General features: G+C 31.6%; 1 protein-coding gene across 6 annotated transcripts in view; it reads left to right on the forward strand.

Moving 5' to 3' along the window:
- Positions 1-17,062, forward strand: part of LOC130448713 (GATOR complex protein Iml1) — a 68,567-nt gene that overhangs the window by 31,477 nt on the left and 20,028 nt on the right. For 4 of the 6 annotated variants that reach the window (XM_056786189.1, XM_056786193.1, XM_056786190.1 and 1 more), the window contains one exon: positions 8,766-8,836. In XM_056786189.1, the coding sequence (XP_056642167.1) occupies positions 8,766-8,836 (71 nt within the window). Of the gene's footprint in view, positions 1-8,765; positions 8,837-9,068; positions 9,116-17,062 lie in introns of all 6 variants that reach the window. The other 2 variants (XM_056786192.1, XM_056786191.1) reach the window with 1 other exon arrangement.

A 17,062-nucleotide genomic window follows, 5' to 3' on the forward strand; every position in this document is an offset into this window, starting at 1 on the left:
GCAAAAACTTTTTACCGATAGCGTAAATTTACATCTGATATCTGTAGCTCACATTTGGAACGAATGTTTCTGGACATCCCATATATAACTATATTATCTGAGAATCTAAGCATCATGTTATATTTTCATTGTCCGGATTAAGGTGAAGACCCTGGAGAAATTTAATTATAAACATGCTGATGCCAAAAAAACATCCATGCAGTTAGATATATATCTCACTCATCATTAACCAGTAGATCGTTAACCAGTATTTTAATTTATTGCTATTAATTATTCACCTAATGAAAATTCATAAAGAATATTGCTTGTTGAGTTTAGGATTTTGAAAAATTTTTAAATTTTTCTTTACCATAACTTAATGAAGATTGAAGATAATATGACTTTATATATGTAATAGTAGATATTGCAATAGAGTGTCCGTTATTTCCCAAATTGGATTTTTTCCGGAAACGCTCTTCAAATTTTTAGGTTATGACCCAAACCAGCCCTTAATATTCACATGAACCATTCACATTTTTATACTTAATTTTTTTCACTAAAACAAATGTAGTTAAATATAGTATACAGCTATTTCTTGTAGGAAATTTAACGCTCTACAAAAAAGATCTAAATGCTTGTTTTGATAAAATTTAACGTTTAAAAGTTATTCAACGATAAAGTTGTATCCATAGTTAAATTCATCATTTTTCTATTCTTTATTTATTATCGCTTTTTGTTTGCAATAAAATCATGGAGTAACTTCAATAGGTCGTATATATACTACATAGATTTGAGTTTTTACATAATTTTATTTTTTAAAATTTGTGAATTTAAGGCAATTAAAAAAAAAGCTAAACGCAAACACGTTTTAAATTTATTCGTTTTGTAATCTAAAGCCAACTGTAAGCAACCTGAGAGAATTTCATGTTATTTAAGTTTATAACCATTATTTATGAACTAGATACACAGCTGAAAAAAATCTATTAGATATTTGTTTATTTATGTGCCTTTTTGGTATACGGTACCTCGTGCAGCATTATCTCCAATGGGATTTTTGAACTTTTTGTAGCTATTTTTGTTCCACTGATGCAAATGTAGCTGAAAATACTTGGACAGCTATTTCTTGTAGAATCTAAAATATATTATTGCTTATAAATAATCGTATCAAAATATTTATAGTACTTTTTTTATTTCTACAAATTTTTTAGTTGCAGTAGGATATTTGGCACTGTATTCACTTATTACTTGAATCAAATAATGTTTTTGATCTTCTTGGCTAGTTAATCTGTGTTAATTGAACAGCTCTTTTGGCTGCATCGTTTATTACTTGCTAATTATTAACAATTGCCAGATTATTTAAAAAATAATTATCATTTCTAATCCACGTATTACCATTAGTTTTAAAAAAAAATCAATATCCTTTTTTTTTTAAATTTTTTAACTTCATATATATTGATAATATACCGTTTGAACGAATCGAACTCTGAATTTTCACAATTTTTTACTGCTATAACCATTTTATTTTTAATGTTAGCTGATATGTTTGGATCAAAAAATACTGATGCAGCTGTTTCAAAATTTAAATACCACAAGGAATTATTAAATTTATGTAAAACAGCTTTCGAAATTATTTTATCAATTGTTTTGAAAAAGAAATTTTGAAGATTGTAAATTAAAATTTGGAAATAATGCTGCACGAGGCACCGCAAACCAAAACGCATATAGATAAACATAATAAATGAACAAATATCTAATATTTTTTTTTAGCTATGTATCTAGTTCATAAATGAATCGTTTATTTCAGAAACCCGTCAACTGACATTTTTATCAAAATTGACATTGAGTTTAGAAATCATCAACCGGCGTCACTTGACGTGTTTCTGTAGTAAATGTTAGCTTCGTCTTGTGGTAACACTGATATTATTATCGCTTAACCTGTTGTATAACTGTTTATATGTGTTTGTTTACGCCATTATACAGTTAGTTGCTGGTTAGAGGTTAGAGGATAAAGCAATTAAGCGTAGAACGAAAAAAGTAACAGATTGCTATGCTGGTACAAGTGAAAATCAAGCCTCAAAAACAAGAAACACTTCTTTTTAGTACAATGTTAAGGGAATTTCTTTCAGTAGAGTTGCAAGACTGATTCGTGTATAAGTTCAAAATAAAACACCTACTGACATGAGAGGCAAAAACCGCAGCGGAAATGTCATCGAAGGTGACATTTGTGTTACTCTCCATAACCACATTTCTCGATTTGAGATCAAAGAAACCCACTATGGGACCAAGAAGAAACAATACTTACATGCAGCTCTCAGTATTGCAACAATGTATGAAATGTTCCAAATCCAACATCCTGAATTGAAGGATAAAGTCAAATATAATTTTTACTATAGGTATTTGAAAGAAAATTTCAGATTATCATTTGGACGGCCACAGGTTGATGTATAGAGCCAATGTGAGCATTTCAAATCCAAACTAAGAGACAAATGTATAAGCGAGAACGTTAAAAGTTACTTAGACTACTTAGACTTTAAAAAATCAAATATTGCTAATAAATGGCCATGAACACGAATTTTACTGCAGAAACCCGTTAAGTAAAACATTTTTTACCTTCTTTTTTCAAGACAGTAAAAAAAATATACATTAACTTCAAACGCCATTAGTTTTGAAAGGGTATTAAGGATTACTCTGTTTTTTAAAAGCAAAAAATCAACATTAATACAACAGTTAATTAGTTTTTTTCGTTTTTCAAAAATTTAAAAAAGTGCAGTTAACGGGCATCTGAAATAAACGATTCAAATAATGGTTATAGATTCAAATGAAATGAAGATTCTCAGGTTACTGAATACACTGTTTACTCTACCACTACACCAACACTTAAAATTACACTGTCTGACGCGCGTTTCGATAACTAAGTTAACATCTTCAGAGACTGAAGGTAAACTCTCAGGTTGCTTATAGTTGGCTTTAGATTACAAAACGAATAAATTTAAAACGTGTTTGCGTTTAGCTTTTTTTTAATTGCCTTAAATTCACAAATTTTAAAAAATATAATTATGTAAAAACTCAAATTTATGTAGTATATATACGGCCTATTGGAGTTACTCCATGATTTTATTGCAACCAAAAAGCGATACTAAATAAAAAATAGGAAAATGATGAATTTAACTAGGAATATAAATTTATTGTTGAATAACTTTTAAATGGTAAATTTTATCGAAAGAAGCCTTTTTTTGTACAGTTGTTCCGGTATATTTAACTATATTTGTTTCAGTGGGAAAAAGTGCGAAAATCTCATGTTACTTAAATGGGAAATGTATTTTGATTTGGGCACAGGTTAATGTGAATAGTAACGGCTGATTCTGATATCTTTTTTAGGTTATAACCTAAAAATTTGAGGGGGGTTTGCAGGACAAAATCCAATTTGGGAAATAACGGGCACCCTAATATTGAAATGTTTTATCTGTTATACTAATCAAATTATGTTTAATTAATGAAGAAAATTAGGTTAGGTTATTAATAAAAAAAAACTTAAGCTCAACTAGCAACGCAAAAACTATATTAATTGATGACATATTATGGTAACTAACATTTCTGTTTATTTCAGCTAGATTTCTGTTTTAAATATTAGTTTAGATGCTCGATTTATAGTTTTCATCAAACAAGCAAGCTTATAAAATACGCTTTGATTAGTCCGTGTAGAACCATTTTGCTTCACTTGCCATTTTTTACTTATTTTAGTTCTTGTATTTTTTATTTGTCTGTGTTTTATTTGCTGTTATCGATTAAATTGAAAATTTTATATTTTCTAAAACTCATCAATTTATGAGCTTTTGTAACGCCGACTTTTTTAGCTGAATTGTATTAGTTAAGGTATGGTAAATTCATGATTTCAAACTGAGTTTTATGAAACTTGCACCTTTATTTTACAACCTAGGTTAATGGTTGATAATTCTATGATTTTAGTATTTAGTATATTTAAATTTATTGTGGTGATATAGATATCAAGCGAAAATAGAGTTTTCCAGTGTTTTATCCTTCCCACTCTGAACGCCGCAGGACAATTAAATTTGCTTGATATATCGTGTATTTGCTTTAACCCTTTGCACCCCTTCTTAATAACTCATAGGATATCATTAACTCCAGCACTATATTAATTACAAGTACATACACGTGATGTAGAAGAAAAATGAAGTAATTGCAATAAAACAACATTTATTTCGTAGCTATCTTATAAAGAAACGTATCCTAACTTATAAAAGAAAAACATAAACTTTAGTGCGTTAAATTCCATTTCATTTCAAGTGTGATATCTTTATTATTTTAGGATAGGAAAAAAAAAGAATTTAGATTCTTGCTTTTTCGCAATATGTGCAGTCTTTTGTTTATTTTTGTTCCATGTGTTGAAGTGGAAGGTCTTTGAACGATCTTCGCGTAACGAGCTGATCGACTAATCTCTTGGCGACATTTTCCTTCACCATTTGAAAAAATTTCTTAGGAATTAGTATAATCCGCGCGATCAACACCATCAATTGAAGTCTTGTAGTTAACAACAATTTTTGGCTTTTCCACATTTTTTGTAACGAATCCAGCGTTATCCCTGGTTCTTAACAGCGTTTCGACCTTTTCATTTTTCCAGGACAATATCATCGTTCCTTCCTTTTTATAAGCGATTAATTTATTTGTGCTTCTTTATGGGATTAGGTATACCCTTGCGATTGATTTTTATTGAACCGGTTAGATAAGCTTTTCATCTAATATCTCTCTGTATACATATGGTAACCTTGTGCATCTGGTAAGTTCGACAATAATTTGTGATATAGATGCAATACAATTCTAGTACTTACAGCCACATGAGATTTTATGAGATTATCGGAGGTATTTCCACCAGAATATGGGAGAACGTTGTACGCACGCTCAGTTTCTGACTCGGAAAAAACATATGTGCGTATGCTCCATTTTGTGAGCTTATTCGGGTTGTAGGTTATAAAAATAATTTCAATTTAATTTGTCAAATGAAATATCCAACATAATTGATTGAATGTTCATCAAGGAAAAAGTGGCATTTGCACTATTAGACCAATAATCATGCACATTTGCAGATTTGGCAAAACCATAGTTCCCATATTCAAAATTACACCGACAAAGGTCCAAAATTTATTTGTGTCGCTCCATGTATGCCATAGAGAATCTTTGAAAAGAGTTTTATTTCTCATTGTTCTCTTGACGTAACTGTTTGTTTCTAACACTATTTAGTCCATTAACTCTTTAGTGAAATACAGCTTAAAAAATTGCGGTGTTTGTTCGATGCTGGCGCTGGTTGTTTATTTTCTATTGAAAAATTGATTTTTTGTAAGGTATTGTAGCTTTTCGTGATATCACTCCATGGATTGCTGTCTACTGGTGAATCTTCATCTTCTGAATCAGATTCAATAATTTCATTTCTTTTTTTTAAGTTACTATTATGTCACTATCTGTTCCTTAATTATCTTCTAATAGTATTTCACTTAAATCGAGGCCAAGTAATACAAAATCGATATCATTTTCCACATTATTTATTTCACAACTAACATCAAAATTTTCGCCTTCCATCTTCACCACACGTAAGATTAAGACGTTCTAGTTATAAGAAACTGAATAAAGCACTTAATAATAAAACAGGAAAAAGTTATTACAAACACTAACATAAATACATACCATTTCGCTTCCCTAACTGTAAAAAGTCAGTGTAACAATCTGTAGCTGCGGCAGCCGATTTAATGTTAGCAGTTTTATGTGGCAAATACGGTGACAACGGAGTGCAAAGGGTTAATGTTTATCACAAAGGAGTAAAAATTTAAAAGTGGTCAGTTCTGCTAACATACAACTTCTGTCATATATTCTAGATCATTATTTACATACCCGAACACAAAAGTAATTCATTAATACATTACAGTTTGTATTTTAATCAAAAATAAATTGAAATCATCTGTAAAAATACTAATAATTGTAGAATTGTTGAAAGTAACTCGACATACTGAATTGGAAAATATTTTGCGAAACTTAGGAATATCAATGTTAACACCAACCAATTAATTCCAATCTGCTTTCAGTAGAAATCTGTCAGAAATTATAAAATATTATATTATTACACTGGATTCTTACTCCACTTTTTGAGCCCTTCACTTTTAGTGTCTAATTTTTTTAGCACCAATCTGTATCAAAACAATACCGTTGAGTCGAAAATATAGCTCGTTAATTGAATTAAAAGATTAGTTGTTACAAAAGGTAAAAAAATAATTTAGCTTGAAAAAGTTGTTACATCTTTTTTGCCATATATAAATAAAATGATAAAACCAAAAATGATCTTGACGATAATTTAAAAACAAATATAGAGATTAAAAACAATATTGAACAAAAAGCCCAAATAACACATCAACCTCTAAACAATTTCTAATTCTATTATAAGAGTTAGTCTCGTCAGCTATTTAGCTCTAATTGTACCACAAATAATAGTCCGAATGCAATCATGGATCAATAAACATCTTCCTTAAGCTCGAAATGCATCTAATTGGTATTCAGATTGTTTGAAGTTACTACAAGGAGCTGAATTGGGCATTTTAGGATCAGAATTTAAGCTCTATATCACTAGGAAAGGTATTCACTATTTTTCAGGCAGAATTTGCAGCTATAAAACATATTTAGACTATAACTAATAAATATTCCAGATATCCTTTCCAAAAAGGGCGACCTCACCTTATTTTGGACTATAGCGCTACTATGGTTTCATGAAATGTCACATGAACAACGAACTAAAAGGATGGCTAAAGGATCAGATGGAGTGTTACTGGAGAAATACTCCAGCCTAAGACAATTCAAATTATTCATAACTATATCAGCTTAGAAGTCTGAGGAACACTAGAAATGACAGTATGACTCACGCACAAAATATCTTATCTTTGCAGAACGGCTGGAAAGCTAAAACGATTTCTCAAAAAATATAAATAATCTATCAACTGCTTTCAGCTAAAAAATTTACAATTCTACGAGTGCCGTTTTTTTTTAACTTCCGATTGCTCCTTACAGACGATACGCGGGCTGAAGAAAGAGGGCATGCGTTGTAGGTGACTTTTGCGCTACACACTCCGCCATTGTTGACATTCGGGCGTCAATCGGCGTTGTGTTACAGCCATTATTGATGCTCCCGCCAAGTGTGATTCATTTTCTACAGTGGCGATAGTGCTGCAGAAATTCGTGTGTATGGGGAAAACTTCATGAGTGATGGTGCATGAATGGTGTCGAAAGTTTAAAAATTCTTATATGTCTCAATTCCAATACTACCTCAAAGTTGGATTTCAAAATGATGTGGGTTAACATTTTGTTTTAAATAACCTTAAATCTCAAGTTTATTGAGACCATGACTACTATCTTCCGAAACTGTAGATTTGTAAACAACAGACTTACCGTTTGAATATTGAGTTCACGGAAATGTTTCTGTAACTATTTATTTTTTGCTTCATCGACATTTTGGCAAAAAGTGCTACTTCATCACTTAACTGGTTGCTCGGCAGACGCATTTACAAACTTTCCGTTGGACTATTGAGGGTACTCTCTTGAATAGGAACACTCTCCGAGACATTTTTAAATTCAAAGTTAGGAGGAAAGAAAGAAAAGAAAGGAAAGATGATCCGCCCCATCAATATTAATTCAAACAACTCAGCCTGCTGTAGACTCTTCAATTCGTCATTGAAATCAAGCTGAAGGCGCGCAACATGATTGACAATTCCATCCTGATCTTTTATGTGTTCATAAGAAAAGAAAGATTCCAGAAGCATATCTAATCTCTGACTTGAATTCAGCTCATACACAAAAATCAACTTGGCCCAAATATCCTTGACCGTTTCACAAGAAGACGTGAGTTTCTCATTGCTAGCATTCAGCGTATTCACCTAAAAGAGCTGAGCAAGCGAGTCCTTGGTTTCGAATTCATTCTTACTGGAACCATCAGCAGCCAATGTCAACTTACCATTTAGGACATCCAAAACCTTGTGATGCTTAAGCAGTAAGGTGATTTGCCTTTTACAACGCGACCAGTTGCTTTGATCCATCATTTTCTCAATTGAAGCCTTGAAATCAAATGATCCTGACGTGCTCACGATCAACTATCACACAGTCACATGCCAGTTCACAAAACAAATTTGATTAAGGCACGTCTATGTATTCAACTCCTACAGTTCGCGTGAATCTGGACCCATAACCTCTTGAGTTGTATTCAAATTAAAAAAAAAAGTAATAGAACTTTTGACAGTGTAATTAAAAACGACTACACATACAAACAAATAGTTTCAGAAACCTTTCCGTGAAATCAATATTCAAAGGGTAAGTCAGTTGCTGTTGTCTTGTGTTTGATCAAGTACGAGGTGGGTAGCTCCAACAACAACAACCATCTCGCTGAAGTAGTATATTTATAAATAATAAGTTATTAAATAAAATCATTTTGATATTAGCTTCGAAAAATAGTTTATGGGTTGTTTGTTCTTTACAGTTTATAACGCAATACTTTGTAAAATTTTTCATTAAATTGAACGTGACTCAAATCCTGTCTCAATATGCCCACTACACTCTGGTACAGTGGAGAGGAAATCCCATGGAACGGTTAATTTGTTTACAATGTTTTATTTTACTGTTAGATTGAAATGAGCTGGTTGAAGATTTAATTTTGAAATTCTTATGCACCGTAAAACTTTTTCCAGTACTTTATAGAAGCATTTAAGAAATTCCCATAATATCCATATTCGTATTTTCAGACTATTGGATCAAGCTCTCCATTTCGAGAAAGATTGGGTAGCAACAGGTTGTCGGATAGACCTCGACCAAGGTTTGATTAATTTTACATTTGTTACAGCTTGGAGTTGCGGATTATGGGCATGCATACGTACCTAACAACTTCTTGTTTTTTTTTGTTGATAATAGAAAACTCTCAATTTTCGAAATGTCTAGTTTTGATCGGAAAGTTACGTAAAAATAGACGTTTAGAAAGTTGAGAACTGATTACCTAATAATAGTTGTATTATAGTTTTTTTTTTAATTGAAGTTGTGCTTGCTTTCAGAGTACTGCATCACGATCTAGTGAGCGGTATATCGCACCTTCTACTAGGTAATTTAATACTTTTCTCCTCTTATTACTAATTGCATTATTTCATTCTATGGCAAATAATATTTTTATATTCCACAGAACAAAAATTTTATTGCCGACAGTACTGGAAGACAAATAATTATATAGTAGAAAATCTAGATACATATAAGTATAGGAAAAGTTGGTGATATACTCAACACACTGACACTTCACCAACAGTTACGGTTTCAACAGCTAAAACATATTTAGTTTGTCTTACATATACACTAAGTGTTCTACGCCAATATAAATAATTCATGTGGGGAAATCGGCATCATCAGAAAGCTGTAAAACAACAAATCCCCCGGGGTAGATTACATTCCTGCCGAGCTCTTCAAATACGGCGGGAAGTATGTATGGAACGCTCTCTTCGAACTAATCCTCTTAATTTAGAACACTGAAGATATGTCAGATGAGTGGAGCATTGCAAGAATCTGCCCTATCTACAAGAAATGAGATAATGTGGTCTGTTTAAATCTCAGAGGCATCGCTTTGCTGTGTACATCCTTCAAAATACTTACCTGCTGGTTGAACCAAAAGATGGTAGACTACATAGAGAAAGAAGTAGATGAGTATCAGTGCGGTTTACGCGGTAACCGTTCCACTGTTGATCACATATTTACTCTCCGTCAAATCTTAGATAAAACCTACAAGTTTACGACAGTATCCTCAGAGACCAGCTGTATGAGGACTTGGTGGGATTTGGCGTCCCAAAGAAGTTGGTGCGTGAGAATGACAATGAGGAACGCTTCTGGCAGATTGAAGGTATCGGGGTCTCTAGACACAGTTTTACTGTGAACACGGGCTTGCGTCAGGCAGCCCCACTAGCGATAACACTGTTCAATTTCTCACCTGGAAGGTGCCGCAAAGAGCATCCGGAAGAATCCTGGGGAACTATTAGCAATAGGCTCATGCAGCACTCACCTATGCGGATGATGTTGACATCATGGCACGAACTACTTCGGCTCTTTCAGGAGCGGTTCGAGCGAGAATCTGAAGCAAGAGGACTCAAAATCAATGAACAGAAAACTATGTACATAAGAACTACAAGGAGAATACCGACCTACCAAATCTCGTTCCACGTCAGAGAACATGATAGATACGGGTATCTGGTAGATACCCGCGCAAAGTCATGTATGAATTTCCTGGAGGACGGCGATTGAGAGGAAGACCGCTTCTTCGCTGGCTGGAAGACGTTGAGGCGGACCTGATCCTGATGGTGGTTTGACGTTGGAAGTACCATGCTCAGGACAGAAATATTCGGCAGTATTGAGAAGGCGTTGGTTCTCAAAGGATCGTACCGCAGGTTAAAGAAAAAAGAAGCGGGAAAATGTCGCACTATATTTCATTCTAATAAAGCGATTTAAAAAAATTGATCTCTATATAAATGAATGTTCACATTGCAAAAAATTCAGTGGATATGTACGGTAAACTAGATAAGTTTTAGTTTAAAGTTTCTGAAATTTAAATAAGAAACAAATATATTATTGAGCCCGAAGATTCCAGTAATTTAATAATAGTGTACTTGCGTGGTTTGAGAAAAAAATTGTTTCGGATTGTTTATTTACAACTTTTATCCTATTTTTTTCTAATTTTGGGATCAATATTTATAGAGAAAAAAATTATTGGAAATTCAAAATTTTCGTAGGTAGTTTAAACATTTCAGTACGGCCGCCATATTACGTGACGTCATGGGTATAAAATAAAAACTGAACATATGCTACAAAGTAAATACGATAGTTATTACCTCGATTATTCTAAAATAAGGGTTATTATTAAATTTTGACTAATCTGAAAAATGGTGTTGAGACATAAATTTTTTTTATTAGGCCAAAAATCGAATATACAACAAAAATGGTTTAAAAGTGTTGGTCGTTTTGACGATCCTACGATATTAATTTTTGTTCCCAGAATCATTTTAATGTGAGTAAGATTCAAATTTAACTTGGTTATGTAATAATAATTTAACTATAACAGATTTATTCACTTTATTCTTATATATAGAAAAATGTTTTATTTATACGTAACTAATAAATAAAAACTGAATTATAACAGCACATGCTATGTTGCCGGCAACGATAACCTCATGATCATCAAGCAGCTCAATGTTTTTATTAAACCTATGATGCCACAACTCAAAACCAATAAGAATCGTTTTCTTATGTAGTTAAAGATTTGAAACTTTTGCAATTTTCAATTAAATATTCAGATATTATTTTTTCATTTTTAAGTAAAAATTTTACTTAAATAAACAAAAAAAATATTTAAAAAAAATGCAAGTACCCTATTATCATTGAAATAGTATAAAGCTTCAATGGTAAATAAATATAGATCAATCCTTACACTTGACTATTGGCAAATGAGCCGCCAAGAAAAACTATTGCATATAGTATGGAGAAAAATCTGGATAGGGTGAAATATAATCTTAAACTGGAATATTTGAACATGTTTGATATTCATATTGGACACACTGTTTACTTCCACTACGGCGACACAATTCCACTAGTTCTGTAACTCTGATATAAATCATCGACTTATAAAATGTTTGAAGGACCAGTCGGTGTAATTGTGAGTGTTGATGTAGTGCTAATAAACAGCTCGTCAGTGTAAATTTGTGATCAATATCAAAATATTGTTCCGACACACCTATCATTGAGGATATAATTTCTGGAATTGCTGCCTCAATTGACTACAATGTCTACAATATTAGAATTATTTTCCGACGCTCTAAGTAACTATTATATATTTTTAAATAAAAAATTGGTTCGCATAGTAGAATATTTGAGCATTAGTTTTATTAGTAGGGTAGATAAGTTTGCTAAAAGCTTAAGTATAGGTGATGGTTAAGAAATATTAACTGATTCTAAAAGACTATTAATATCATTATTGTAAGATATAAAATGAGAAAAATTGAGTCACTAAATAAACGAAGGGTTTAAATGAAAAATTTTGCTCCCTTATGAACTGTTGCATAATTAACTAAGAGCTACTTTTCAGTTTTTCACGAAAAATAAAGGGTCTCTGTAACATTAGTCCAGGATACTAAGGTAAAAATGAGGTATTACCTTCGATTTCCATGAACCTGCATCGATTTGCATGAAAATTTATAATTAAGCTTGGCTTACAGTTATCCTCAAAATCTACCCTATGCCGATATGTGCTTATTACTCTTAGGGGCGAAAACTACCCCTTATTACAAAAAATCAATAAAATCATAAGTATAAACATTTAATGAGTAGAAAAATAATTTTAAGGTTTGAATTAAAGTTGTTTAATGCTTTAATATAGTAATTATAATTTTTCAATCTTGCTTGATATATTGCATCCCTTATAAAGCACCGCCGGTTAATATAAAAATTAAAAAAATATATTTATATATCTTTGTGGTAGCTTACTTATATTGAATTGACTCTTTTTGTTTGTGTTCAACTCAAATATTCTGCATCCCAAATCTTCAACCCTTATAAATCATCCCTTATTTAAAAAAAAGAATGGAAAAAAAATTTATAGACGTATTCACTCTTTTCGATTATTTATTTTAAACGTACATCTTTTCATCTGTTTTGACATGAATGTTTTGTATATATAATTTTCAACCCCAGAAATCATCCCCTATTTCGGAAAAAAATATTTACAGGCGTACTTATAGAATTTTTTGATTTATTTATTTCAAGTTGACATTTTTCCATCTGTTTTAATTTGAATATTATGTATTTAAAATTTTCAACCCCTATAAATCATCCCTTATGACCAAAAATGAAAAAATTATTTACAAGTTCATACTTTTACTTATACTCCAAAATCTACCTGCTCCGAAATTTAAAAAAAAATGTGTATTTAGTTTTTTGGCCATATCTCTGTTAATTTTCAACTAAATTAATCGCTCAAAACGTAAATTTATAGTTAATTTTATAACCTATAAGTTTATAAACATTTCTAATTTCTTTTGCCCTCTAATTTTGAAAGGACAACGTTTGAAGAGCTCGAAAATGGTATCAGTCATACGTTAGAGTACGATTTATACGATAATATGTCATTAGAAGTTACAAAGAAATTTAAAAAGCAAAATATTTGCTAAAAGAAAAACCAACTTTTTGATTCTTATCAATTTTAATGTATTTTGGAGGAATTTTGAAAAAAAGAGAAATTTTAAAAAAATTCAAAAATGATTCTTCGACTTTTAAACATATTTTTTTTCGAAATTATGAATTCTAAATGTTTCAAACTTCCAGAAATCATTATTAGTACTCAAATAGAGAAAAAAAATTACCGGAGTATATTTTTTTGGAATTTGGGTACTGTTGCTAAGGGTTAAATTGAGATTTTTTTCTACAAAAAAAAAACAAATCGATTTTATTTCGACCATAAATTTCGTAGTTTTTAAGCTAGAGCGTTCTACTAACTATCATTTTAAATCTTTCCAAAAGTACTTTGAAAAAGATCTGATGCAATTACCTTGAAAAATTGACCGTTTTTCCGTTAGTCGACGCTGATTTTTAAAAAAATTTTTTCGATGAAAATATTCAATTTTCAATAAATCATAAGTTGAGTTATTCATGAAAAATCTATTAAAAACTTGTTTTCTTCAACAAAAGTTTCCAACAAAAAAACTATTGATTTAAAAAAAATGCTAAGAACATTTTTTGCTTAAAATTTGGTCCTCTATCAATTTCTGCGGTTATTTTCAATATAAACATCAATGCAGTGGAAATCGGAGGTGAAAACCTTGACTACATTCACTATAGTCGAAAACGCAAATGAATATTTATTTCTTCACAAAGTATTGTGATGTTTTATGATTTATACACAGGTCTATACATGTCAATTGATTTCTAATTTCATAATTTTTTTTCTCTAATTTATTCGCTTCAATTCTTATGGATTTTATATTACAATGATTTTGACTTTCTTACCTTTTTATGTATTTCTGTATATCAACTTTCAAAAACCCGTTATTTTGATCCAAACAATCTGTACGTGTTATTACCTTACTTTTTAATTCAAAACCATTCATTTTGTTAACTTTATTTCCTGCTAAGCAGATTTAAGTTATTGGGAATTTAAGATGATTTGAAATAATCTGCTATCTTCATATTTTTTGCTCAGCTGTGGAAACTTTTCATCGTTTTCTTATTTTCTTCTCAATTCGTTGAAATCTAAAAACGAATGTGTGACAATCTCGTTTGGAATCGAATATTTCTTTGGACCAAATTATAAGGTTGGCAACTAAGTACTTTCGCTTTTTGCTGATAGAGAACTTGATTAATTTCTTGAATAACTTATGTTAGTTCTGTACTTTGCTGTTTGTCACATGATACCAGTCACATTGACGTAACTAGTAGTGCGTGATTTTTATTAAAGCTATTAGTTGTGGATTGATTTTAAATGGAATGCAGAAACTAACATTTTCGCCATATTTTACTTTTTTATTTCCGTAAAAGAAAGAAATCTGCTGCGGCTCACAAAGAAATATGTAAAGTTTATGGTGTGGATTCCTTAACAGAGCACACGTGTCAGAATTGTTACAAAAAATTTCGGTTTTGGAGATTTTTTCCTCAATGATGAGCAACGTTCTGGTCGGCCTACTGAAGTTGATGATGACCAAATCATATAACTGTTCAAGAGGTTGCGAAGAGGCTTCATGTATCGGCCACAACAATTGGAAAACACTTAAAATGTCTAGTTAAGAAGCTTGATATTTGGGTACCTCACGAATTGAAACAAATTCATTTAACACAAAGAATCAACATTTGCGATTTGCACCTTAAACGAAATGAAAACGACCCGTTTTTGAAAAGAATCATCACTGGTGATGAAAAATGGGTCCTATACAGTAACATAGTTGGAAAACGATCATGAAGCAAACACGATGAATCACCACAAACCACATCGCAAGCTGAAAAACAACAAAAAAAGCTTATGCTCTCAGTTTGGTAGGATTACAAAGGTGATTTTGAACTGCTTCCAAGGAACCGAACGATCAATTCTTATGTTCAATGTCAACAATTAATGAAACTGGATGAAGCAATGAAAGAAAAACGTCCAGAATTGGCACACCGGAAAGGTTTAGTGTTCCACCACGATAATGCAAATCCTCACAAATCTTAACTATTGGAGCTTGGCAGGGAAATTATGCCTCATCCTCCATACAGCCTTGATCTGGCACCATCTGATTACCATTTATTTCGTAATTTGCAGAATTCTTTAAATCACCAAACTTTCACAAATAACGATGACCTTCAATGGCATCTGGTTCAGTTTTTTGCTGATATGAACCAGAAATTTTATGAGCGCGGAAAGAAAGATGATAAAAGCCATTCAACAAATTTAAAAATATATAATTGATTAAAAACTATTCTTCGTTAAAAAAAGTGTTTTATTTTATACTACAAAACCGAAATTACTTTGTCGCCAATCATTGTTTTCTTCATCCTTAATAACATTTCGATGCAAGCTCGAATTCATAAGCCCTATTCGTGGTTTTATACCAAACATTACTTTGTATGGTGGCCGTTTATTACCGGAATGAAGTGCCCGAATTTTCATAAATTGTACGAACCGAATACCCTTAGATCAATTTGTGGTATCGTTATCTTGCATCCAACATTTTCTACACAACTTGGTTAGCCCTTTCAACAGATCCTTTGGATGTGTCTTGGTTTTCCATGGACCAATTCAACTCGGACCAAAATGGAATGAGATCATTTATGATATAATGTACAAATTATCTGCCGTTATCGGAGTGTGAGATGTAAGGAGCACCAAATGTCAAAAATATATCAGTCAGTTGATACGCCACCTCGACTGCTCTTGTCAAATGGTCCTGATATAAAATTATAACTTAAATTCTCGATTTTCTTGTGTTTGCATGTCGATAAGCTCAAATTGGCAACGACTGTTCATTTCAGAATGTATTATAGGTTTTGAAATAAGTCCTTTTTTCATCATACTCTTTTTGCTCTGACAATTTTCGCACATGAGAAAAAAATATTTATCATTTCTAAGGTTATGTTTGCATATTTTCGAGAAGTTTCATTTTTCAGTCTATCCCGACCACCATGTCAAAAATTTCATCTGCACACAAGAAGTATTTCATGGGCTCCTGTCTAGTTACTAATTTTCGTATTCCACCAATATTAATTACCTTAAATCACTTCAGTCTCCTGTTTCTTCCACTAAATTGTCATAGGTTTCTTTTGTCATAATATAAAAGTGCTCTTCTTTTTTTTTTTTTTTCGTGATCACCAATCACTAAAACTCCTCTTTCCATCGCGTCCCCTCATCTAAATTTGCCATGACAATTGTCTTGTCTGTTCAGGTTACGTCTCGCGACCAATCAGAATAAAGTACGATGATCAGGTGACTCGCTTCGGATAACGGGTTTTATCTAGTAAGAACTAGATATATCCATATCCATAACTTTATAAAAATAACAGTTTGAAAAAAAATTGTTCCGTAGACCTTTTATCAACTCTTCAATTTATTGATTTGTCTAACAATATAAGAATATAGAAATAGTCTTTTAGATTATATTATTATACGGGGTGTTTCCAAAGTTGCTACATATTCTTTATTTAGTTTAAATAGAAGTAATGATAATATGATGAATATAATGTAAAAATACAGTGAAACTTGGTTAATTGAGATCTCAAGGGACCAAGACATATGTACCCATTATTGAGGGTTTCCAATAATCCAGTTTTCCAATTAAGCAGGTTTAAAATTATAGTTGTCTCATTTATAGGGGCCCGCGCTTATAGAGGTCGAAATGTGCCCAATTTTAGAGGTGGAAATTTTAATAAAAATTCTTATTTTTGGTGTTATGAATTTAATGTAGGTATGAATGTAAATACATAATGTATTGCGTCGAAAAAAAACAATACCATAAACTTTATGACTTAAAGTAATCGGTTGTGTTTATTTGTACTT

This window comes from Diorhabda sublineata, chromosome 9 (genome assembly GCF_026230105.1).
Source record: "Diorhabda sublineata isolate icDioSubl1.1 chromosome 9, icDioSubl1.1, whole genome shotgun sequence".
Taxonomy (NCBI): Eukaryota; Metazoa; Arthropoda; class Insecta; order Coleoptera; family Chrysomelidae; genus Diorhabda; species Diorhabda sublineata.